This window comes from Oncorhynchus nerka, linkage group LG28 (assembly GCF_034236695.1).
Source record: "Oncorhynchus nerka isolate Pitt River linkage group LG28, Oner_Uvic_2.0, whole genome shotgun sequence".
Taxonomy (NCBI): domain Eukaryota; kingdom Metazoa; phylum Chordata; class Actinopteri; order Salmoniformes; family Salmonidae; genus Oncorhynchus; species Oncorhynchus nerka.
Window position 1 is genome coordinate 42,512,518 of NC_088423.1, and position 24,485 is coordinate 42,537,002.

The 24,485-nt window shown below is 42.4% G+C and overlaps 1 protein-coding gene across 8 annotated transcripts in view; it reads left to right on the forward strand.

Annotated features, from left to right (window-relative positions):
* Positions 1-24,485, forward strand: part of LOC115113238 (calcium/calmodulin-dependent protein kinase type II subunit gamma-like) — a 135,613-nt gene that overhangs the window by 47,188 nt on the left and 63,940 nt on the right. For all 8 annotated transcript variants that reach the window (XM_029640666.2, XM_029640653.2, XM_029640659.2 and 5 more), the window contains exon 3: positions 19,032-19,091. In XM_029640666.2, coding sequence (XP_029496526.1) covers positions 19,032-19,091 — 60 coding nt within the window. The remainder of the gene's footprint in view (positions 1-19,031; positions 19,092-24,485) is intronic.

The following is a 24,485-nucleotide window of genomic DNA, read 5'->3' on the forward strand; positions in this document are numbered from 1 at the left end:
TGTTGCGAAATAGGAAGCCAATTGTTTGATGTGGGTCTAGAAGGAGAGTTTACAGTCTAACCAGACACCTAGGTATTTGTAGTTGTCCACGTATTCTAAGTCAGAGCCGTCCAGAGTAGTGATGTTGGACAGGCGGGCAGGTGCAGGCAGCGATCGATTGAAGAACATGCATTTAGTTTTACTTGTATTTAAGAGCAATTGGAGGCCATGGAAGGAGAGTTGTATGGCATTGAAGCTTGCCTGGAAGGTTGTTAACACAGTGTCCAAAGAAGGACCAGAAGTATACAGAATGGTGACGTCTGCGTAGAGGTGGATCAGAGACTCACCAGCAGCAAGACCGACATCATTGATGTATACAGAGAAGAGAGTCGGTTCAAGAATTGAACCCTGTGGCACCCCCATAGAGACTGCCAGAGGTCCGGACAACATACCCTCCGATTTGACACACTGAACTCTATCAGAGAAGTAGTTGGTGAACCAGGCGAGGCAATCATTTGAGAAACCAAGGCTGACGAGTCTGGATGTGGCGATTGACAGAGTCGAAAGCCTTGGCCAGATCAATGAATACGGCTGCACAGTAATGTTTCTTATCGATGGCGGTTAAGATATCGTTTAGGACCTTGAGCGTGGCTGAGGTGCACCCATGACCAGCTCTGAAACCAGATTGCATAGCAGAGAGGGTATGGTGAGATTCAAAATGGTCGGTAATCTGTTTGTTGACTTGGCTTTCGAAGACCTTAGAAAGGCAGGGTAGGATAGATATAGGTCTGTAGCAGTTTGGGACAAGAGTGTCCCCCCCTTTGAAGAGGGGGATGACCACAGCTGCTTTCCAATCTTTGGGAATCTCAGACGACACGAAAGAGAGGTTGAACAGGCTAGTAATAGGGGTGGCAAAAACTTAGGCAGATAATTTTTAGAAAGAAAGGGTCCAGATTGTCTAGCCCGGCTGATTTGTAGGGGTCAAAATTTTGCAGCTATTTCAGAACATCAGCTGACTGGATTTGGGAGAAGGAGAAATGGGGAAGGCTTGGGCGACTTGCTGTGGGGGGTGCAGTGCTGTTGACCGGGGTAGGGGTAGCCAGGTGGAAAGCCTGGCCAGCCGTAGAAAAATGCTTGTTGAAATTCTCAATTATAGTGGATTTATCAGTGGTGACAGTGTTTCCTATCTTCAGTGCAGTGGGCATCTGGGAGGAGGTGTTCTTATTCTCCATGGACTTTACAGTGTCCCAGAACTTTTTTGAGTTAGTGTTGCAGGGAGCAAATTTCTGCTTGAAAAAGCTAGCCTTGGCTTTTCTAATTGCCTGTGTATATTGGTTTCTAGCTTCCCTGAAAAGCTGCTGTTCGATGCTAATGCAGAACGCCATAGGATGTTTTTGTGTTGGTTAAGGGCAGTCAGGTCTGGGGAGAACCAAGGGCTATATCTGTTCCTGGTTCTAAATTTCTTGAATGGGGCATGCTTATTTAAGATGGTTAGGAAGGCATTTAAAAAAAAATAACCAGGCGTCCTCTACTGACGGGATGAGATCAATATCCTTCCAGGATACCCCGGCCAGGTCGATTAGAAAGGCCTGCTCGCTGAAGTGCTTCAGGGAGCGTTTGACAGTGATGAGTGGAGGTCGTTTGATCGCTGACCCACTACGGATGCAGGCAATGAGGCAGTGATCGCTGAGATCTTGGTTGAAGATAGCAGAGGTGTATTTAGAGGGCAAGTTGGTTAGGATGATATCTATGAGGGTGCCCGTGTTTACGGCTTTGGGGAGGTACCTGGTAGGTTCATTGATCATTTGTGTGAGATTGAGGGCATCAAGCTTAGATTGTAGGATGGTTGGGGTGTTAAGCATGTTCCAGTTTAGGTCGCCTAGCAGCACGAGCTCTGAAGATAGATGGGAGGCAATCAGTTCACATATGGTGTCCAGAGAACAGCGGGGGGCAGAGGGTGGTCTATAGCAGGCGGCAACGGTGAGAGACTTGTTTTTTTAGAGAGGTGGATTTTTTTTTAGAAGTTCAAATTGTTTGGGTACAGACCTGGATAGTAGGACAGAACTCTGCAGGCTATCTTTGCAGTAGATTGCAACACCGCCCCCTTTGGTAGTTCTATCTTGTCTGAAAATGTTGTAGTTAGGGATGAAAATTTCAGAATTTTTGGTGGTCTTCCTAAGCCAGGATTCAGACACAGCTAGAACATCCGGGTTGGCAGAGTGTGCTAAAGCAGTGAATAAAATAAAACTTAGGGAGGAGGCTTCTAATATTAACATGCATGAAACCAAGGGTATTACAGAAGTCATCAAAAGAGAGCGCCTGGGGAATAGGAGTGGAGCTAGGCACTGCAGGGCCTGGATTCACCTCTACATCACCAGAGGAAAAGAGCAGGAGTAGGATAAGGGTACGGCTAAAAGCAATGAGAATTGGTCGTCTGGAACATCTGGAAAAGAGAGTAAAAGGAGGTTTCTGGGGGCGATAAATTAGCTTCAAGGTATAATGTACAGACAAAGGTATGGTAGGATGTGAATACAGTGGAGGTAAACCTAGGTATTGAGTGATGATGAGAGAGATATTGTCTCTAGAAACGTCATTGAAACCAGGAGATGTCATCGCATGTGTGGGTGGTGGAACTAATAGGTTGGATAGGGTATAGTGAGCAGGACTAGAGGCTCTACAGTGAAATAAGCCAATAAACACTAACCAGAACAGCAATGGAAAAAGGCATATTGACATTAAGGAGAGGCATGCTTAGTCGAGTGATCAAAAGGGTCCAGTGAGTAGTGAGGTTGGTTGGGGTCACGGCGATTCAGACAGCTAGCCGTTGGTAGGATTAGTGGGGTTCCGTGTGGTAGAGGGGATCAATCCAATTCGCAAAAAAAATTAGATATAGTTATAGAGGCCCAAGAAAGAAAAAAAAAGAAAAAAAATTGTCCGATAGGTCTATTCAGATAGCAGCCGATAAGACAGCTAACGATTAGCGGACCGCAGATGGGCGTTCAGGTAACATCGCGACGGAGGAGCCAGCTGGATAACTCCCTCGGGCAGATAACGTCGGTAGTCCAGTTGTGAAGGCCCGGTGGGGCTCCGCTTTGGCAGTAAAACGGGTCCGGATAGGTGATTGTAGCCCAGGAGTGGCTGATGGAACTCTTCAGCTGGCTAGCTCCGGAATAATTGATGTTTGCTCCGGGATCGACGTAAGCCAATAGTCACATGGATAGCAGCTAGCTAGCTGCGAGATCCAGGTATAAATGTCCAGAGCTTGCGGTTGAAATCTGGGGACACGGAGAGAAAAATAGGTCCGGTATGTTCCGGTCCGAGCCGCGCCGTACAAAACTGCCGATAGATTTTCGAGCTAAAGGATAGCTGATGACCACAAACTGTGGTTAGCTGAATACTAACGATTAGCCAGGAAAGAAGCTAACTAGCTTCTGGCTAGCTTCTGTTTAGCTTCTGATTAGCTTCTGGTTAGCTTCAGGCTAGCTTCTGGTTAGCTTCTGGCTAGCTCCTGGCTAGCTTCTGGTTAGCTTCTAAGGAGGATTTCAGATTTGAGGTAAATAATACTTTCTTTTTTAAAATATAAATTGGTGAGGCGGGTTGCAGGAGAGTGTTTTGAAGTTGAGTTTATGGAAAATAAATAATATATATAAAAAGGTATGTGAAGAAAGTTGTAAAAAAAAAATATATATATATATACGGGACACGGCAAGACGAGGACAAAAGACTATGCCATCTTGGTGACACACACATATGTTAACATTGCCGACGCAAGTGAAGTAGATAATAAACGAAAGAGAAATAAACAATACAAATTAACAGTAAACATTACACTCACAAAAGTTCCAAAATAATAAAAACATTTTTTTAAATATATTTTACTAGGCAAGTCAGTTAAGAACAAATTCTTATTTGCAATGACAAATAAGAATTTGGGTGGGTTAACAGTGGGTTAACTGCCTTGTTCAGGGGTAGAATGGCAGATTTTTACCTTGTCAGCTCAGGGATTTGATCTAGCAGCCTTTCGGTTACTGGCCCAACGCTCTAACCACTAGGCTACCTCCCGGCCCGAATGCCATATTATGTGCAAAAAGTTAAAGTACAAAAGGGAAGATAAAATAAAATAAATATGGGTTGTATTTTACAGTGGTGTTTGTTCTTCACTGGTTGCCCTCTACTTGTGGCAACAGGTCACACATATTGCTGCTGTGATGGCACACTGTGGTATTTCACCCAATAGATATGGGAGTTTATCAAGATTGGGTTTGTTTTCAAATTCTTTGTGGGTCTGCGTAATCTGAGGGAAATATGTGTCTAATATGGTTAGGAAGTGCATCTCAGTTTCCACCTAATTTTGTGGGCAATATGCACATAGCCTGTCTTCTCTTGAGAGCCAGGTCTGCCTACGGCAGCCTTTCTCAATAGCATTGCTCAGTGAGTCTGTACATAATCAAAGCTTTCCTTAAGTTTGGCTAAGTCACGGTGGTCAGGTGTTCTACCACTGTGTAGTCTCTGTTAATGGCCAAATAGCATTCTAGTTTGCTCTGTTTTTTTGTTTAATTATTTCCAATGTGTCAAGTAATTATCTTTTTGTTTTCTCATTATTTGGTTGCGTCTAATTGTGTTGTTGTCCTGGGGCATGTTTGTGTTTGTGAACAGAGCCCCAGGATTAGCTTGCTAAGGGGACTCTTCTCCATGTTTATCTTTCTGTAGGTGATGGCTTTGTTATGGAAGGTTTGGGAATCGCTTCCTTTTAGTTGGTTGTAGAATTTAACGGCTCTTTTCTGGATTTTGATAATTAGTGGGTATCGGCCTAATTCTGGTCTGCATGCATTATTTGGGGTTTTAAGTTGTAAACAGAGGATTGTTTTTGCAGAATTCAGTCTCAATTTGTTGTTTGTCCCATTTTGCAAATTCTTGGTTGGTGAGCAGACCTCACAACCATAAAGGACAATGAGTTCTCTTAACTGATTCAAGTATTTTTAGGCAGATCCTAATTGGTTTGTAGAATTTTACGTTCCTTTTGATGGCATAGAATTCCCTTCTTGCCTGGTCTCTCAGATCGTTCACAGCTTTGTGGAAGTTACCTGTGGCGTTGATGTTTAGGCCGAGGTATGTATAGTTTTTTGTGTGCTCTGGGGCAACGGTGTCAAGATGGAATTTGTATTCTTGGTCCTGGCATCTGGATTTTTTTTGTGAACACCATTATTTTTGTCTTACTGATATTTATTGTCAGGGCCCAGGTCTGACTCTCTCTCTCTCTCTCTTTTCTCTCTCCTCTCTGTCACACACACACACACACACACACACCCACACACAGTAGACTTAATCCTACTTGTGAATGTGCCCTGTGCTTCACTCCTATAGCTCTAGTTTCGTTCTGTCTTTGAGCTGTTGATTTTGAACATCACAGTGAAGGCCATTGGATGACTCGACATGAGTGAATAAATGAGAGAGTTCAACATGGGCCTTGTCTTTTCTTTGATCTGAAGCTAACTGTAATGGTGAATGTATTGGTAACATTTACAGTGTATGGTTCCCTATCTGTTTACCTACTTGTATTGTACTATTATGGCATGGTCATGGCATTGTGACAGTAGGTGTTGGACACAGCTGGATAGGCTGCTGCTTTGATGCTGCTCCTCTCCTGAACGGTAGAGAGAGAGAGGGGGGGGGAGGGAGGAGAAGCAGAAGAGATAGAGGGAGTTGCAGAAGAGGGAAGGAGAGAGAAAGAGAAAAGGAGGGAAAGAGCAGAGAGAGAGGGATCTGAGATGCATATTTAATGCAGTAAGGGGCTGCGTTAGGTCATTTCTGGAAATTAGGCCTCAGTGCCAGAAGCGATTGGACAGGAGACGTGAGATGGGGAGGGGGAGGGGGGAAGAGGAGTGGCAGCTGGTTGGATGCACACACACACACACACTCACAAACTCACAACACACACCCGTGCATACAGTACACAAATATAAGCACACGTGCACCCACCCAGAGTGATGGTGATTGGCTGTAGTTCAGTGGTCCCCATGCTTGATGGGTTATCTGAGTGGCTCAGGCTGGGTGTCAGGGGGCGAGCTGTTGGGGGTGCTGCTATTCTTTTAAATCTCTCTCTCTCTCTCTCAATTGAATTGAGGGGCTTTATTGGCATGGGAAACATGTTTACATTGCCAAGGCAAATGAAATAGATAATAAACCAAAGTGAAATAAACAATAAACAATTTACAGCAAACATCACACTTACAAAAGTTACAAAATAATAATGACATTTCAAATGTCATATTAGTCTATATACAGTGTTGTAATGATGGGCAAATAGTTAAAGTAAAAAAGGGAAAATAAATCAACATAAATATAGGTTGTATTTACAATGTTGTGTGTTCTTCACTGGTTGCCCTTTTCTTGTGGCAACAGGTCATAAATATTGCTGCTGTGATGGCACACTGTGGTATTTCACCAAATAGATATGGGAATTTGTTTTCGAATTCTTTGTGGGTCTGTGTAATCTGAGGGAAATATGTATCTCTATTATGGTCATACATTTGGCAGGAGGTTAGGAAGTGCAGCTCAGTTTCCACATCATATTGTGAGCAGTGTACACAGTGTGCTCTCTCTCTCTTCCTTTCTCTCTATGAGGTCTCCTACTCAGCTGAAGGAGAGGGGACTACATGAGTGAGTCATACAGGACCAACATGATAGAACTCATTTGTTAACACAGTGTTTCTCCCTCTGTTAGTGCTGGGCCGGAACAAAAGCATGCACATGCAGTAGCTATCCAGCACCGAGTCTGTGTGTCTTTGTCCCCCCTATCCCCTATTTCCTGTTGGTTCTCACTCAGCATTTTCACTTGTTCTACGGTACTCGTTCACACTCACTTTCTCTAGCTCTCTGCTCTCTCCTGTGTTCCTTCTCTCTCTCCTGTCCCTCCCGTTTCTCCTTTTGTTCTGGCTCTCAGTGATAGACCTTCCATGCTAGTCTACCATGATCTTTTCAAGGCAACCAGCTTGTGTGTGTCCAGAGTGTGTGTGTGTTACAGGAATGTGTTTGTCAGACAGAGAGAAGGCGTGCGTGTGCACAGCATCCCCATTTGTAGAATAAAATACCTGGAGGTGTGTGTGTGTGTGTGTACGTGCATGCGTATGTTCTCGGCTGTGTAATGTACGTTTGTGTGGTTGTGTGTGATTTCCCAGAATGACAAGCCTTTCTGAGGCCAGGAGCTCAAGTTTTGAGAGCTGACTCCACTTCAATGACATTCTCTGAACAGGAAAGGTGTGTTTGCGTTAGTGAGCATGGGTGTGTGCGTGCCTGTGTGTATCGGAGTGAGGCATACATGCTCTCTGCTCTCCCCTACAGCCACTCCTGTATAAACCATTTGTTTCTACCTATCTAAAGGCTGTCACAGTCAACCATGCTCTGTGTATGTAGCCATGTCATATGCGACTGGGCTTCATATGCGACTGGGCTCCATATACATACATTTTGAGCTCTACACATATATATTATTGAAGCAAATAGTTTCCCTATTTAAAAAGAAGATGGAGAACAAGCTATGAAGGAATATCCTGGCGTTTTGGTGCAGGTACAGCCAACTAGCGCAAAAATAATATTGGTCAATTTATCTTTGTCGATTTTTTTCCCACCCTATAACTACAACTTTGTTATCATTTTTCAGCATGGCACCGTTTGCATTCTGCACGTCGCAAGGCAAGTGACAATGTAGAAGACACGTGTCTGTTATTTGGCATAACTGGTAGATTGCTTGCAACTCTTTTAAGGAGAAGTATACCTTTAATTCCACGCAGTTGTATTTTCATCAACATTTATGACGAGTATTTCTGTAAATTGACGTGGCTCTCTGCACTTTCACCGGATGTTTTTGAGGCAAAACATAACAACGCGCCAATGTAAACAGAGATTTTTTAATAAGTTCCGGTACTCGTTTTGCTGGTACTGTTTATATTTAGGTGCAGACGCTCCAGACTTTTGAGCTAATATTCTATAAGAGGAACAGGCAGTAGGCTCAAGCAGTAGAACATTTGAGGTGCTGGTACTCAGCTCTGGTGAGGTACTGCCCAAGTCAAGCACTGCTTCTTATCCCTTGCGCAAATAGCCTACAGCTGTGTCTGTTCCAAGTTCACTGTCCAGGGAAACTCTGAGGAACAAAGTATTTTATACAATGTTGCAAGTTTGTTGCAGACAGGCCATGTGTAGCCAATATGATTTATAGGATATTTATTATTTTCAGGATATTTTCTACCTGCAGGCTGTAATGTTTGTGTTTGTTGGCTTTATGTAGGCTATTTTTACATAGTTGGCAATGGCAAAATAAGTTACTTTTTAGGTTTGTATCATTTTAATTTAGATTTGGATAGAGTTTTTATTAACTACATGACAATGATTTTGAGATATGAAGACATTATTATAAATTAAATTAAAGTGTTCCACGAAAATTGTGTAGCCTATTACCGGCAACTTCAGGAGAGTAATGGCAGAATCTGTGAAAACCAGCAGGAGAGGGGAATGGTTAGGTCAGGTTGTTTTTTCTTCTTCTGGTAAAATAGATCTCTGGCTCCCTCTTGCGGCATGTGTGTCTTGTTTCATCAAACAGTAAGCTTAAAGCATCAGAGAAGCTCAATGCATATACTTGATTTAATTAAAACACATAGGGTGTGTCTACATATGGAAAATTACACATTAAAACATTTCGACCAATCGATTGGTTGAAAGAACAGACGACTTTCGGGCAACCAAGACTTTTTTTAGTCGGGACATCACTACAGCAAATTATCTATAGGCTATGTTTCAACTTGTCAATTTCAAATTATTTCCAAACAAGTTTGATTTCATTTTTTAATTTTCAAATTGAGGTGTGTTCCACCTCATCATTAATTCACATAGAAGTAGCCCATTTCACTGTTGTGGACAATTTACATTTGAGGCATTACTGAGAAGGACAAACTTCACTCTTCGACAAGAGCTCAAGCACTTCCCTAGTGTTTACCCAGATCAAGTACGCAGACATTTGTGCATCTCCAGTCAGAACAGAACATAAACCTTTACCCCCTGGCACATTTTCAGGTTGGCGCCCGCATTGCCTTCCTTGTTGTTTTCCTTACTAATAATAACTTTGGGCTTGTGCAAGTTCCTATCAAAGTATGTGCCTTATTAGGTTATCATTATAGTTTCTGTATATCGTGTTAGCATATTTTTCTGAAGAGTGTAGAAATGATATCTAGAACCTAAAAGGGTTCTTTGGCTGTCCCCATAGCAGAACACTTTGAACAACCCTTTTTGGTTCCAGGTAAAAGGTTCCAGAGGGTTCTAAATGGAACCCCAAAGGGTTCTATATGGAACCAAAAAGGGTTCTCCGATGAGGACAGACTAAAAAACCTTTTATCGAAGAGTGTACTGTAACACACCGAATGTATGTATGAAGCATAATGTATTTACTGTTTTATTCACGTTTTCAAGTACTGATGACAAATAATGCATTCTGATTCTTGAAGCATAGATTGTACTGGACACATATGATATTTGTAAAATACTTATTTGAAGGTTGTACTGATTATGATGAGCTAATGCTAAGCTACTTGCCAGCTATGTGTGGCGCTTTGTTTGTTGACAACATACAATGCATTCTGGTTGTCACATAAATGTCTGTCCGACCAAAGATGTTATAACAAAACGAGGTGAAAGGAATGGTTCAACTCGTCTTTCAAGTAAACTTGCGGAAGTGAATGATGGAAGTGAAGGATGGTAGACGACACACCCCCTTCAACATGCAAACTGCAAACAGACCCAACACATCTTGTAACATCTTGTAATCTTTGGTTGATGCGAAAAAACAAACATGACGGCATGCACAAAATACCCATCATCGGATTACTTTTTTTTTTTTTTAAGTGTTTTACTTAATTATTTATATCACTGGTGAGCTTACCCATGATGTGATGAATTGTAAATAGCCATTGCTATTAGCTAACTCAAATGATGGTTTCTGTCACCCGAGAGTTAGATAAATATGAACGCTTGTGTTAGGTCACTCTTTTCTCAGTTAGCGTTATGACTAATGTAGCCTACATTTTTCTGGTTTGGATGAGAATTGTGTTATGCTATCACTACTTCTGTGAATGTCTGAACATTGCATCCAAAAATAACATTGAGGACATAACATTGTAAAGACTGTGTTTGTGCAAACACTGACTGTGTCGTCAATCATAACTGGATGTTCTAAATAAGTGTTCTAATCAAACCGGTTTGAGCGTACGTAGCAGGGACCACTGCAGAATGATCACACCCGTGTGTTTGCACATGTCAAAGGGTTAATTAACCAGCTAGCTTGCACATTGTCTTGTCAAACTGTTTAACATCTAGCGACGAGCAATCCCGTATCCGGGAGCGTAATCATAGCCTCAAGCGCTACCATAACGCAACGTTTCCTATTCATGAAAATTGCAAATGAAATGAAATAAATATATTCAAACACAAGCTTAGCCTTTTGTTAACAACACTGTCATCTCAGATTTTCAAAATATGCGTTACAGCCAATGCTAGACAAACATTTGTGTAAGCTTAGCATGGCATAATGCTATGCTAGGCTGTGCTGGCAGCAGGCAACATTTTCACAAAAATAAGAAAAGCAACCAAATTAAATCATTTACCTTTGAAGAACTTCGGATGATTTCAATGACGAGACTCTCAGTTAGATAGCAAATGTTCATTTTTTCCCAAAATATTATTTGTGTTGGCGAAATAGCTCTGTTTTGTTCATCACGTTTGGCTAAGAAAAAGACCGGAAAATGCAGTCACTACAACGCCAAACTTTTTTCCAAATTAGCTCCATAATATCGACAGAAACATGGCAAACGTTGTTTAGAATCAATCCTCAAGGTGTTTTTCACATATCTATTCGATAATATATCAGTCGTGACAGTTGGTTTCTCATCAGAAGCAAACGGAAAAATACTGCAGCTGGAGATTACGCAATAATTGCAACGGAGGACACCAAGCGACCACCTGGTAGATGTAGTCTCTTATGGTCAATCTTCCAATGATATGCCTACAAATACGTCACAATGCTGTCGACACCTTGGGGAAGCGACAGAAAGCCTAAGCTCATTCGTGGCCCATTCACAGCCATATAAGGAGTCATTGGCATGAGGCGGTTTCAAAGAATGCGGCACTTCCTGATTGGATTTGTATCTGGGTTTCGCCTGTAACATCAGTTCTGTGGCACTCACAGACAATATCTTTGCAGTTTTGGAAACGTCAGAGTGTTTTCTTTCCAAAGCTGTCAATTATATGCATAGTCGAGCATCTTTTCGTGACAAAATATCTTGTTTAAAACGGGAACGTTTTTCATCCAAATATTAAAATAGCACCCCCTATAACAAATAACGCGTTCTGTCTCCTTAGTTTTAGAGATGTTCAGGACCAGTTTATTACTGGCCACCCATTCCAAAACAGACTGCAACTCTTTGTTAAGTGTTTCAGTGACTTCATTAGCTGTGGTTGCTGTTGCATATATGGTTGAATCATCATGATTCATGGACACACATGGTTTGTTTAATGCCAGTGGCAGGTCATTGGTAAAAAAAGAAAAGAGTAGAGGGTCTTCGTGAGCTGCCCTGCGGTACACCACACTTTACATGTTTGACATTAGAGAAGCTACCATTCAAGAAAACCCTTTGAGTTATATTAGATAGATGGCTCTGAATCCACAATATGGCATAACTTGAAAAGCACATACTTTTTTTCAACAACATGGTCAATAATAGAATAACAGTACAGCTCCCACAATCTTCTTATTATCAACTTCTTTCAACCAATCATCAGTAATTTGTGTCAGTGCAGTACATGTTGAGTGCCCTTTTCTATAAGCATGCTGAAAGTCTGTTGGTATTTTGTTTTACAGAGAAATAGCATTGTATTTGGTCAAACATAATTTCTTCCAACAGTTTGCTAAGAGCTGGCAGCAAGCTGATAGGTCTGCTGTTAGAACCAGTAAAGGCCACTTTACCACTCATTGGTAGCGGAATTACTTTGGCTTTCCTCCAGGCCTGAGGACAAAGACTTTCCTCTAAACTCAGATTAAAGATATGACAGATAGGAGTGGCTATATGTTCAGCTAACATCCTTAGTTGCTTTCCATCTAAGTTGTCAATGCCTGGAGCTTTGTCACCATTGATCAATATCAACATTGTTTCCACCTCTCCCATACTAACTAACTTGCAATGCTTTTCTTTCATAATTTGTTATTTTATACATGAATACGATGGCTCACTGTTCATTGTTGACATTTCCTGCCTAAGTTTGCCCACATTTCCAATGAAGTAATCATTAAAATAATTGGCAACATCAAATGGTTTTGTGAAATTTCTGATTTGATGAAAGATGGAGTTGAATTTGTCTTTCTGCCCATCATTTCATTTAAAGTACTCCAAAGTCTTTTTAAAATACATTTTTAAATGATTGATCTTGGCTTCATAATACAGTTTCTTATTAGTTTTGTTGAGTTTAGTCACATAATTTCTAAATGTTCTGTAAGTCAGCCAGTCAGATGTGCAGCCAGATTTATTTGCCACTCCTTTTGAGCCATCTCTTTCAACCATACAGTTTTTCAATTCCTCATCAATCCATGGAGCCTCAACAGTTCTAAAAGTCAGTTTCTTAACAGGTGCATGTTTATCAATAATTGGATGAAGTGATTTCATAAATTCATCAAGTATAGTGTCTTTAGGCTTCTTATTAATCACATCAGACCAACAAATATTTTTAACATCATCCACATAAGAGTCACAGCAAAATATCCTATCCGCCTGGGCCTGTTACCTGGGCCGGTTACCTGGGCCGGTTACCTGGGCCTGTTACCTGGGCCGGTTGTGGGTTTTCCATTCCTGTGGTTGCGCTCCACCTCAATCTTTCTGTGGTCCATCTTCAATTTCTCAGAGATCTTTTCCCTCACTTTGTCCTCAGACTCCGTCCAGGTCTCATGTGGAGATTCTGTAATTCTGTCCACAACCATATTGTTCCGCCTTAATTACGCTTTGCAAGCAATGTGTCCACTCTGATAATGAGAATGGCAAGACTGGAATAATAATATTGAATGCATTAACAGAAATGACCGTAACCAAAGTAACAAACATTGTAGATTAGAAATTATAGGAATTAACGGTAAATATACTACTGGTGATATATGTAATGGGGAATTTGTATACGCTAACAATCAAATGCAAACAATTCACACAATGAAGTTAAGAAAAAATGTATGTGCACAAATTGGCAGGAGAGAGCGCATTCTGGAGAGAGAAGTGCATTGTGCATCTGGGCACATGGTAAATCCGTCACCTGCATTGGCCATGCAGCATTATGGTGATACGGCCTAGGCAGAAATAAGGGCATTCATGCTGAGCAGTGCAGAGCTGTTTTGAAGGAAGTTGTCAAGGAAGTGAGTTTATGTGTATACAGGATGTACCGCCCCCACCTACCATGAACCAATAATTTCAATGGGAGGCTCATGGCGATGCGGTATGGAGCTCGAATTGGCCTCTGCATGTCTCTGGAGGCTGCGCAATTGCGTCTCACCCTCCATATGGCGCCTCCGACCACATTTTTGGATCAAGCATAATTTGTCTTTTAGTCTAGGCCTCTGCAATGGATTAGTTCACTGAGATGGGTACACATATATATGATATATATTTGTTACTGCTCGACTAAGAAAATCTTGGTCGACCAACAGCCTATCGACCAACAATCGACCAGCCAACTAATTGGGTGTCACGTCCTGACCATAGAGAGTCCTTATTTTATATGGTGGAGTAGCTCAGGGTGTGACTGAGGGGTTAGTCCAGTTTATATTTTCTATGTGGGGTTCTAGTTTTGTTTTCTATGTTGTTGTTCGGTATGATTCCCAATTAGAGGCAGCTGGCTATCGTTGTCTCTAATTGGGGATCATATTTAAGTAGCATTTTTCCACCTGTGTTTTGTGGGATATTGTTTATGTGTAGTTGCATGTTAGCACGCCATTGTCGTCACGTTTCGTTCTTGCCTTATTGTTTTGTGTGTTGAACTAAATAAAGATGTGGAACCCAGATCACGCTGCACGTTGGTCCAAGTATGCTTCAAACGATCGTGCCATTGGGGTCAGCCCTATTTAGCAGGCAGCTTGCCTTGGTATGAGGGCAGCGTTGGTTAACTGTCCTGTTGCGTAACAATCACATTTTGGAACAGCGAGTGCATTCTGACATCACGCGCATAAACAAAACGAGCTGTAAAAATATTTGGAATTCACGCTTGAAAAGGTTAATATGTTTTAAAATTAATGTGGGTGTGCTTGCAAGCTAAACATATAGTTAGCTAGTTTGTCTGTTGACTGTTAGCCAGCAAATGACTCGTTTTGAGGCTTTAAATCTGAGGCTTTAAAAGTGTACTTACACCAAGATTTCAACATTCAAATGAATTGGGTTGCATAGAAAACATGTTGTTATAGTGAATTCTGTTTTAATCCAAAAACAGACCATGTCAATATTTTTGACGACATTGCATTTTTATACTAATGAGCTATTGAGAGAAGCGACTGAAAATTACATGTCACGTATTCTATTGATGAGGTCACATTCTTTCTGTGGGCCAGCCATGTAACAAGTCAGACAGGTGATTCCAACACCTTGCAGCCTGTTGGGATGACTGGGAGGCTCCGCTTCCCAACTCCCAAATCCTGGACGGGGACAGGAGCGTGAGAGGGGGATTAGGGAGGCTAGAGGCCTACTTCGTTCTGCCCCGGCGTAGTAACACACACATAACACACACATCTGTCCCCGGGAGCCTAACAGCTGGTGCCAAGGTCTGGCTGAACTTGGCCCACAATCTCTCTCCTCATCCCACTGTACCATCTCTTTATCTGACATTCTATCCATCTATCTGTCTATCCAATCTGTCCATGTAGGGCTACAATTGAGCAGTAGATTTAAGTACTGCCCACCCACGTACGTTTGGATATGAACACACACACACGAGCATTTGCATGAGACGCACACACAGACACACACACACAGTGCCGCCCCTTACTATTAGAGTCATTAACCGGACATTGATTGTATTAGAGTCTGAGCCCAGGAGACTAATTTAACTAAGTGCAATAGGCTTGTGTTGTTGTGTGCTTCTACATCTGCATTGCTTGCTCTTTGGGGTTTTAGGCTGGGTTTCTGTATAAGCACTTTGTGACATCTGCTGATGTAAAAGGGGTTTTATAACTAAAGAAATACATTTAATTGATTGATTGTGCATTGTTATGTGTTCTAGTAGACAGATGGCATAGAGCAGGGAGGTGTGCCCCTTTCTGTTCAATTAGGTCATTTCAGGAAACATTTTCAGCAAGGAAAAAACATGGTCACACTTTAGAATAGGGAACACATGTTGATATTGACAGATGAGGCTGCACTGCCTGAATGATTGTATATTTATGTATATGTATCTTATTGATGTATGCATGTATATACACTATATATACAAAGTATGTGAACACCCCTTAAAATTTGTGGATTCAGCGATGTTAGCCACACACATTACTGATCGGTATATAACATCGAGCACACAGCCATGCAATCTCCATAGATTGGCAGTAGAATGGCCTTACTGAAGAGCTCAGTGACTTTCAACGTGGCACCGTCATAGGATGCCACCTTTCCAACAAGTCAGTTCATCAAATTTCTGCTCTGCTAGAGCTGCCCCGGGTCAACTCCAAGTGCTGTTATTGTGAAGTGGAAACGTCTAGGAGCAACAACGGCTCAGCCGCTAAGTGGAAGGCCACACAAGCTCACAGAACGGGACCACCGATTGCTGAACCGTGTAAATATCGTCTGTCCTCGGTTGCAACACTCACTACAGAGTTTCAAACTGCCTCTGGATGCAACGTTAGCACAATAACTGTTAGTCGGGGGCGGCATGAAATGGGTTTCCATGGCCGAGCATCCGCACACAAGCCTAAGATGACCATGCACAATGCCAAGCGTCGGCTGGACTGGTGTACAGCTTCCCACATTGGACTCTGGAGCAGTGTAAACGCGTTCTCTAGAGTGAATAATCACGCTTCACCATCTGGCTGTCTGACACAAAAATCGTTGTTTGGAGGATGCCAGGAGAACACTACCTGCCCCAATGCATAGTGCCAACTGTAAAGTTTGGTGGAGGAGGAATAATGATCTGGGGTGGTTTTTCATGGTTCGGGCAAGGCCCCTTAGGTCAAGTGAAGGAAAATATTGCACAAAGTGCATGAAGCGAAGTCCATACAGAGATGGTTTGTCGAGATCAGTGTGTAAGAACTTGACTGGCCTGCACCGAGCCCTGACCTCAACCCCATCAAAAACCTTTGGGATGAATTTGAACGCTGACTGCGAGCCAGGCTTGATCGCCCAACATCAGTGCCCGACCTCACTAATGCTGTTGTGGCTGGCTGGATGCAAGTCCCAGCAGCAATGTTCCAACATCTAGTGCAAAGCCTTCCCAGAAGAGTGGAGGCTGTTATATCAGCAAAGAGGGGACCAACTCCATTTTGGAATGAGAGTTTGGAATGAGATGTTGGATGAGAAGGTGTCCACATACTTTTGGTGATGTAGTGTGTCTACCCCCAAGTCATAAGACTGCTAAATAGTTAACCAAACAGCTACCCGGACTATCTGTATTGACTCTTTTTGCACTAACTCTTTTTCACACTATGAACACACACTGGACCCACACATTCACACTGACACTCCAACACATACACACACTCTCACACTCACTCACACATAACACGTCCACACTGGCACACACTCACAACATACACACACACGTCCACACTTCCACACTCATCACATACGCTGCTGCTACTGTCTATTATCGACCTGTTGCCTAGTTACTTTACCCCTACCTACATGTAAATACAGTATCTACCTCAATGACCTCGTACCCCTGCACATCGACTCGGTACTGGTACCCCATGTATACAGCCAAGTTATCATTGCGTATTTGTTCCTTGTGTTACTATTGTTTTCTTCTATTATTAGTAGTAGTAGTATTTTGTCATGTTTATTCTGTTCTGCATTGTTGGGAAGGGCACATAAGTAAGCATTTCGCTGTTAGTCCACACCTGTTGTTTACGAACGTTTGACAAATAAAATGCGATTGATTTGATGTTAGTGTTGTCATGATACCAGAATTTTGACTTCGATACCCACGATACTCGATACCGAAACGATACTCGATACTAAAACAACACTCGATACTGAAACGATACCACAGCAAAAAAAGAATGCGTATTAGCTAATGTTACAGAATAACTACTGTGCTTTATTTTTTGAAACATTGAACAATATGCTGATAGCTGGTAGAACAACTAAAATAACAACAAGATCCTCTATTCGATATTCCATTTCTTTAAAAAATAAAACAGAATATTAAGTAACAAAAGAATATCTAACATTCTCCTTATGCATAACCATATCTGAGACTCTTATAATAATTGTACAATTACATCTAAACCGTTTTACATATCAGGGTTAATTTGCTCATCTATGGCCAAAATATTGGGTCAGATTACATTCATTAGACTTATGATTCATTACAGCTTAAACATGCTGTGTATTAAATGACTAGTTTAGTTCCAAAACAACATAAAAAAATAATTTCCGAAGCTTCTATATTGCATTAGTCTACACCCGCATATGATTGATTTTACACAGCATACTACATTTCCCAGAGTGCATTTCAACTCCTAGGGTGCAACGCTCAACCCAGGGCTGCTGGCTGGCTAGTGGCTACTGCAACACGAAGTAGTCTAAATATATTGGTGTCGTAGCTAAGTTATGAGTGTATTTCACATGAATCATATTATATTATAATGTAAAAAAAAAAAGAAGAAATTATGCTGAATATATGTTCATTGCCACTCAAAAACAATTTGAATTGAGTTGCTGGTAGAATAACAAATGTCATGTGTAAAATCGTTGTTAATGTTATTTTGTAATTAAACCTCCCTTACCGTGCTTTGTAACACCTTTTGCATAGTTGTGTCGATGGGTTGGCCCTCATCATCTGCTCTGTAAGCAAAGTATTCTGGAGCCTGTTTTGTCAGCGAGCTGCGGGCGTGGAGGAATGATGTTTTCGTTATAAGAAGCCATGCTGTCTGCATTTTCTCTCTCCTCTCACTTGCTTCTAAAAAGTGGCTCCCGCTATGTCAGTTGCATGCTCAAGCACAAGTAGCCACTAGCCTGGCTAGCTTACTACTGCCCCTTGAGAAGATTCAGACAAATGACAAGACAGACTCGATCCTCACGATCCGTATATGACGCGAGAGACATTTGACAGAAGTACAGAAAGTAACAAACATTGTATGACCAAACCGTTTTTCATGTTCTAGTATCGTAAAAGTACAAAAGTTTTGGTATACCGTGCAACACGTATGTATGTATATAACATACATGATGTATAGGGATGTGCCTCCCAGTCCCATTGCCCAATGGTGGTTTGTGATTTTTTTGTATTTAATTTCTCCCCAATTTTGTGATATCCTATTATGATCTTATCTCATCGCTGCAACTCCGCAACGGGCTCAGGAGAGGCAAAGGTCGAGTCATGCGTCCTCCGAAACATGACCCACCAAGCCACGCTTCTTAACACCCGCTCGCTTAACGCAGCAACCAGCTGCACCAATGTGTCGGAGGAAACATCGTTCAACTGATGACTGAAGTCAGCTTGCGCCCGGCCCGCCACAAGGAATCGCTAGAGTGCGCCACAAGGAATCGCTAAAGCCCCCCTGGCACAAACCCTCCCCTAACCCAGAAGACACTGGGGCAATTGTGCGCTGCCCTATGGGAACCCCGGGGGGTTCTGACACAGCCTGGGATCAAACCCGGGTCTGTAGTGAAGCCTCAATCACTGCGATGCAGTGCCTTAGACCGCTGCGCCACTCGGGAGGCCACCTTGATTACTTTTATTTCAGACCAATCCTGCAGAATATCGACTTAACAACAGAAAGGTGTGTGATTGTGTTTATGTTATGACACGTTTCTTTTTCCTCTCCCCCTCAGATCATCAAAAACTGGAACGAGAGGCCCGCATCTGTCGCCTGCTCAAACACCCCAACATAGGTGAGTGGCTCCTACTTACTATAGTAGGCTAAATAAAAGTGTGTCTGTATGGCAACCTACCTGACAGGACGAAACCGAGGCGACATCGTTTTGTCTAGTTGGTGAGCTGGCTAACATGATAGCGGTTATTCATGCTCGGCCGGTTGCCTAGCAACAGGTGAAGTCTCTTTGCTGCACATTTGACCGCTGACAAAATCTCGTTGGCTGTCCAGAGGAAGAAAATTGATTTGAGTGGTTCAATTCTGCCCAACATTTCAGCCACGTTGTTTTGAAGAGCACTGAGGGTGTCTCCAGTGTCAGTGTGTTACATGGTGTCACAGAAGCACTTCATGGAAGAGAGTTAGGGTGTAGGCAAATGGAGCCAGCCAGTTAACTGATGCCCACTGGTGTGGGCCATTTGCATGGTGCGACTGGTGATGAGGAGCGAAACCCATCACTGCATGCAAACTCAGGGAAATGACACAGTCTTCACCTTGCCTCACACTGCAAGCCAGCCTCTCCCTCCACTACAAGTGAATGTGCGATATGCATGCAGGTGTGTGTTTGTGCGAGCGTGTGCAATGTGTGTGTGTGTGCGTATGTGAGATAGGTATGACAGGAATATATATTAGTGAGATTGGTGTTAGTGGCGAGCTGTGTGGCTGAGGATGGGGGCAGTGTGTGTGTGTGTGTGTGTGTGTGTGTGTGTGTGTGTGAGCAGCAGCAGCAGCAAGCAGGCCAGGGAGCTGCATGTAATTACACTTCCAAAGCCACAGAGAGAAAGGGGTGGGTAGAGAGGGAGGGGGGAGAGAAAGAGAGAAGACTACATAGCACCGTATGAATGCATCTTCTCGTACTGCCATCGATGCTCATCACCCAGTCACATCTTCAAACTAAACACATGCAGAGCACCTACTTCCCCTTTCTCTTTTCCTTTCCTCTGCATTTCCTCCTTACTTTTGCTTTCACTTGCTTCTTGTTTCTATCTTCTGCATCCACCTCTCCTCGCAATTGCTTTTCCCTTCTCTCATCCTCCTCTTACTGCTTTCCCTCTCTCTGCTTCTCTCTCCCTCTCTCTGCTTCTCTCTGTTTTCCAGCGGCATCTCATTCTGGTCCACCTGCCTTCTCCATCTGTCTCTCACCTCTCCCCTTCTCTCTCTCCCTCTCTCTCTCCCTGTCCCAGATTGTTCTCTGTCCCATAAGGCACACTCCTTCTTTCTCTTCCTCACCTCACCTCACCTCTCTGTCAAAGGTACAGTCAAAGGGACAGATTGTCATGTTTTCTGCTTGGACTGCAGATAAACTCCTAACAAAGGGAGTAATTGAGAGCGAAAGGAGAGAGAGGGGGAGGGAGGGAGGAATGGAGTGCTCAAGGAGTGCTCTGCCGCTGGGCAGGCTAGTTCATTCCATTCCATCACACACACACACACACACACACACACACACACACACACACACACACACACACACACACACACACACACACACACACACACATTGACTCTCTTCCCCCTCACTGTAGCTCTCTTTCTGCACTCATAAACACACAAGTGACAGACAGTGCAGGCAGTATACACACATGATTCACCTACCCTTGGCATGTACTGTTGGCCATCTTGTCACACCTCACTATACACACTCTCTCACACACTCACACACATATACAGTACATACACACACTTACGCATGCACACATTGACTCACACAAACACACATCCTGTGCCTTGAGCGACATAGATGATGTGTTGAAGCATAGGGCTCCTTAGTGGCGCAGCGGTCTAAGACACTGCATCTCAGTGCAAGAAATCTCACTACAGTCCCTGGTTTGAAACCAGGCTGTATCACATTCGGCCATGATTGGGAGTTCCATACGGCGGCGCACAATTGGCCCAGTGCTGTCCGGGTTTGGCTGATGTAGGCCATCATTGTAAATAAGGATTTGTTCTTAACTGACTTACCTAGTTAAATAAAGGTTAAATAAATCAAACAAACAAATATTAATAAGTGCCTGAGCATTGGAGAAAATGGAGCAGCTGCATCCCCACTTTGAAAATAGGGGTGCAAATATATGTTTTTGCACCCACGCTTTTTGCCAGAAAGGTATCATTGCTCCATTGGGTAATTTGTCATTTTCTATGATTAGTAATGTTTTGAACTAGTCTGTATTACAATATATATGTCCATTTCATATTATTATATGTTGCCTCAAGATGAATGGTTTTGCCCACTTGAAAGTTTAGCTTCCCTACTGCTTTTTTATTGAACCTTTATTTAACTTGGCAATTCAGTTAAGAACAAATTCTTATTTACAATGATGATCTAGGAAGAGTGTGTTAACTGCCAGATTCTTACCTTATCAGGTCAGGGTTTCGAACTAGCAACCTTTCGGTTACTGGTCCAGCGCTCTGACCACAAGGCTACCTGCCGCCCCAAACTTATATTCCCTGTCCGGGAATCGAACTCGGGCCGAATCCTAACCACTAGTTTTGCTTCAGTGCAGTTAGAAATCACTAGTTGCACCACTGGTGTTTAAAATGAAAAGGCACCTGCAAAATAAAATTGTTCATCTATTTTGTTGTGCTGTTACATTTGTGTCGTTGTTTCATGTCCGATGCACTCAGGGTGTTGTTGCATATAATTTGAGAGGCACCACAAGCAATTTTGTCATTTTACTTTGCTTGTAAGAAGCATGATGAGCACGGGCATATCTGATTAACCTTTGCCTTATTCGCAGCCTCTGGGACATTGAGCATGAAGTCACCAAGGTGTCCCACACAAATGTACCCAAATGTACCCAAGTGGCCGAATTGGTACAGTGATACATTTTGAAGGAAAGAACTATATACAAAATACATAAATGCTATTCTAACACACCCCCCCCAAAAAAAATATATATATATATATTTTTTTAAATAAAAAAAATAAAAAAATAACAAGGGAACTATTTACACATTTTCTATGTACAATATTGTGAAGACCCTCAGTCCTCTACACAATATTGTGCTTCTGATGCCATGACCAATAGCAGTCTCTTTCTGCTGTAAAGCAGAGGGTTACTGAACAAGTGGTGCAAGTGATGGGGCATTTCCCGTGACAAAGGGCACAACGACGCCTCCCTACTGTGCCCTTTTTGCCCCGAGGCACATTCATGCCTGCAGAGATTAATTTGGGCAGGTGAACACCACTGGTTGAAGGAGCAGAAGGGACAGAGGTAGAGGGGACAGAAGGTGCTACAATGGACTTGTTGTAGCTGGCAAGCTCCTGGATGAGCAGCTCCCTGAAGGCTAGCTATGAGATGGGGGGGGGAGCTGCCCACAGCTCTCAGGCATTTCCTTCTGGAGGATGAAGGCATTCACCACAATGTCGATGAAATGATGGAACAATGTCTTGTACCATTTCCTGGTCTTGTGGAGAACATTGTAGTATCCTATCAATTTCTTCTAGAATTTGGGTTACATCTGTATATCTAGACTTTGTTTTAGCTTTTCCTGATTTATTCGCCATAATTTAAATATATAAAATTGCTGAAAACGCTCTTCACTATGTACTGCTATGCATAACACTCGTGACTCCGTCAAGTCGGACTTTCAATGGCGAATTAACCTCTTTTACGCCAGAGTTTACGACAAAGGCTGGTCTTTGAACGTATAACCATTACATATTGCCGTTTACCTCAGCTCATTGGCTATCTCCCAAGCTAGATTTCAAGATGATCATTGGGCCAAAATACAGTCAATCAACGAAAGACCGCTCCTACCATTGGTGCGCAATGAGGTCATTGATTGGTGTCTTCAAATCGGTTTGTTTCGGTCAATATGTCCCGGGAAAAGAGCCATCAGTGTGATTGTGTTACTAACAAACAGAGGATTGCAATGAAACCAACCATGACTGGATAAACGTGTGTTTAGTGTGTGTATTTACCAGCAATGTTTCGTCCAAAGTTGAATGAGACGGAAATCACGACGCAAGCAGTTTACAAATGTTTCGTCTTAGGCTATAAAAATTGATTTTATCAAACAAAACAAACATTCACTGTGTAGTGAGGACACTTGGCATTGCCACCAGAGGATTATTTTCAAAGGTAAGCAATTTATTTTATTGTTATTTCTGACTTTTGTGACGCTAACGCTTGGTAGGAAAATGCTAGTAATACTTTTGTTAGCTGGGTGCTCTCCTCAGATAATCGCATGGTTTGCTTTTGAAATGATGTAAGACACATGTATTTACAATAATGTTTAATATTACGAATGGTGTATTTAGAATTTAGGCGCTCTGGCTCTGCAATTTCACTGGCTGTTGGCCAGGTGGGACGCTACCGTCTCACTGGTGCCAGAGAGGTTTTAAAAAAAAGTTGTTTCAAAACAAAAAAAGTAAATAGAAGGATAGGCATGAGTCTCTTTAAGCACAGATCATTTATTTTTCAAATACTGTGAAACTATTTGGTAGAATGTGTTAGATTTTTTTTAAATGTTGTCTTGAAGACAATGTCAAATTGCTTTGACTCTAGAGTTCCAAAGACCTACATGTGCATATTGCGGGGCTCAAAAAAAAGAAACCAAGCCAAACATCACGCATGCCTACAGAAGTATATGCCTATTAAAAGTATCTAACTATATTCCTTGCCAAATTACAACAGTTTTATCACAAATTCAAAATGGTAATAATGTGTTCCAACAACGAGCTGCGGTTTTGGAATAATTGCGTTCTGTTTACTTTCCGCTTAGGCTACTTTGCGAACTGGACTTGAAAACAGGTGGTAGGCCTATAACCTACGATCCAAAATGCAATGTGGTTTGATGAGAACACTCACATTTTGCCAAGGCCGTGTGGCCGAAACACCGAGACACACGCGGACAGCAGTGGACGCATACATTCTGTCCTAATGACAATCACCAAATGTCATTACACTTTTGTGTGATTTCTGTAACAGATGTCTCTTTCCATCCGCAACTGGTTGGAGGCTGTAAATATGTTGTGAGTGGATGAATGTGCGCGGGTAGCCTAGTAAAGGAGCCCTTTGAAGTGATTGTTTGACAATCAGACAAAAACCATCATGACTGGTTGTGTTTATGCCACAATAAAAAGGTAATCCGCCCATATGGATTAGGCAGCTGCCAGGAGCGGCAGTTTGATGAAGAGGTCATTTTTCAAGCTAAACTGACCAAGACGTGCCTCCAACAACACATAACACCTCACATTATTCTGCTCAAAAACAATGAGAACTTCTCTCACCCAGTGGGATGAGGGTTATTTAGGTGAGCGCTGATGCCACCCCATGATAAGCAGTGCCCACTTTGTCGAAGGCATGGGCGCAAAATATTTAGCTCCATGTTCAGCACGCTTCTCCAGGGTGCTGTTGGAGAGACTCGGCCCGTAGGGGCTACACTAAATTCATTTAGCCTAACATAAATTATG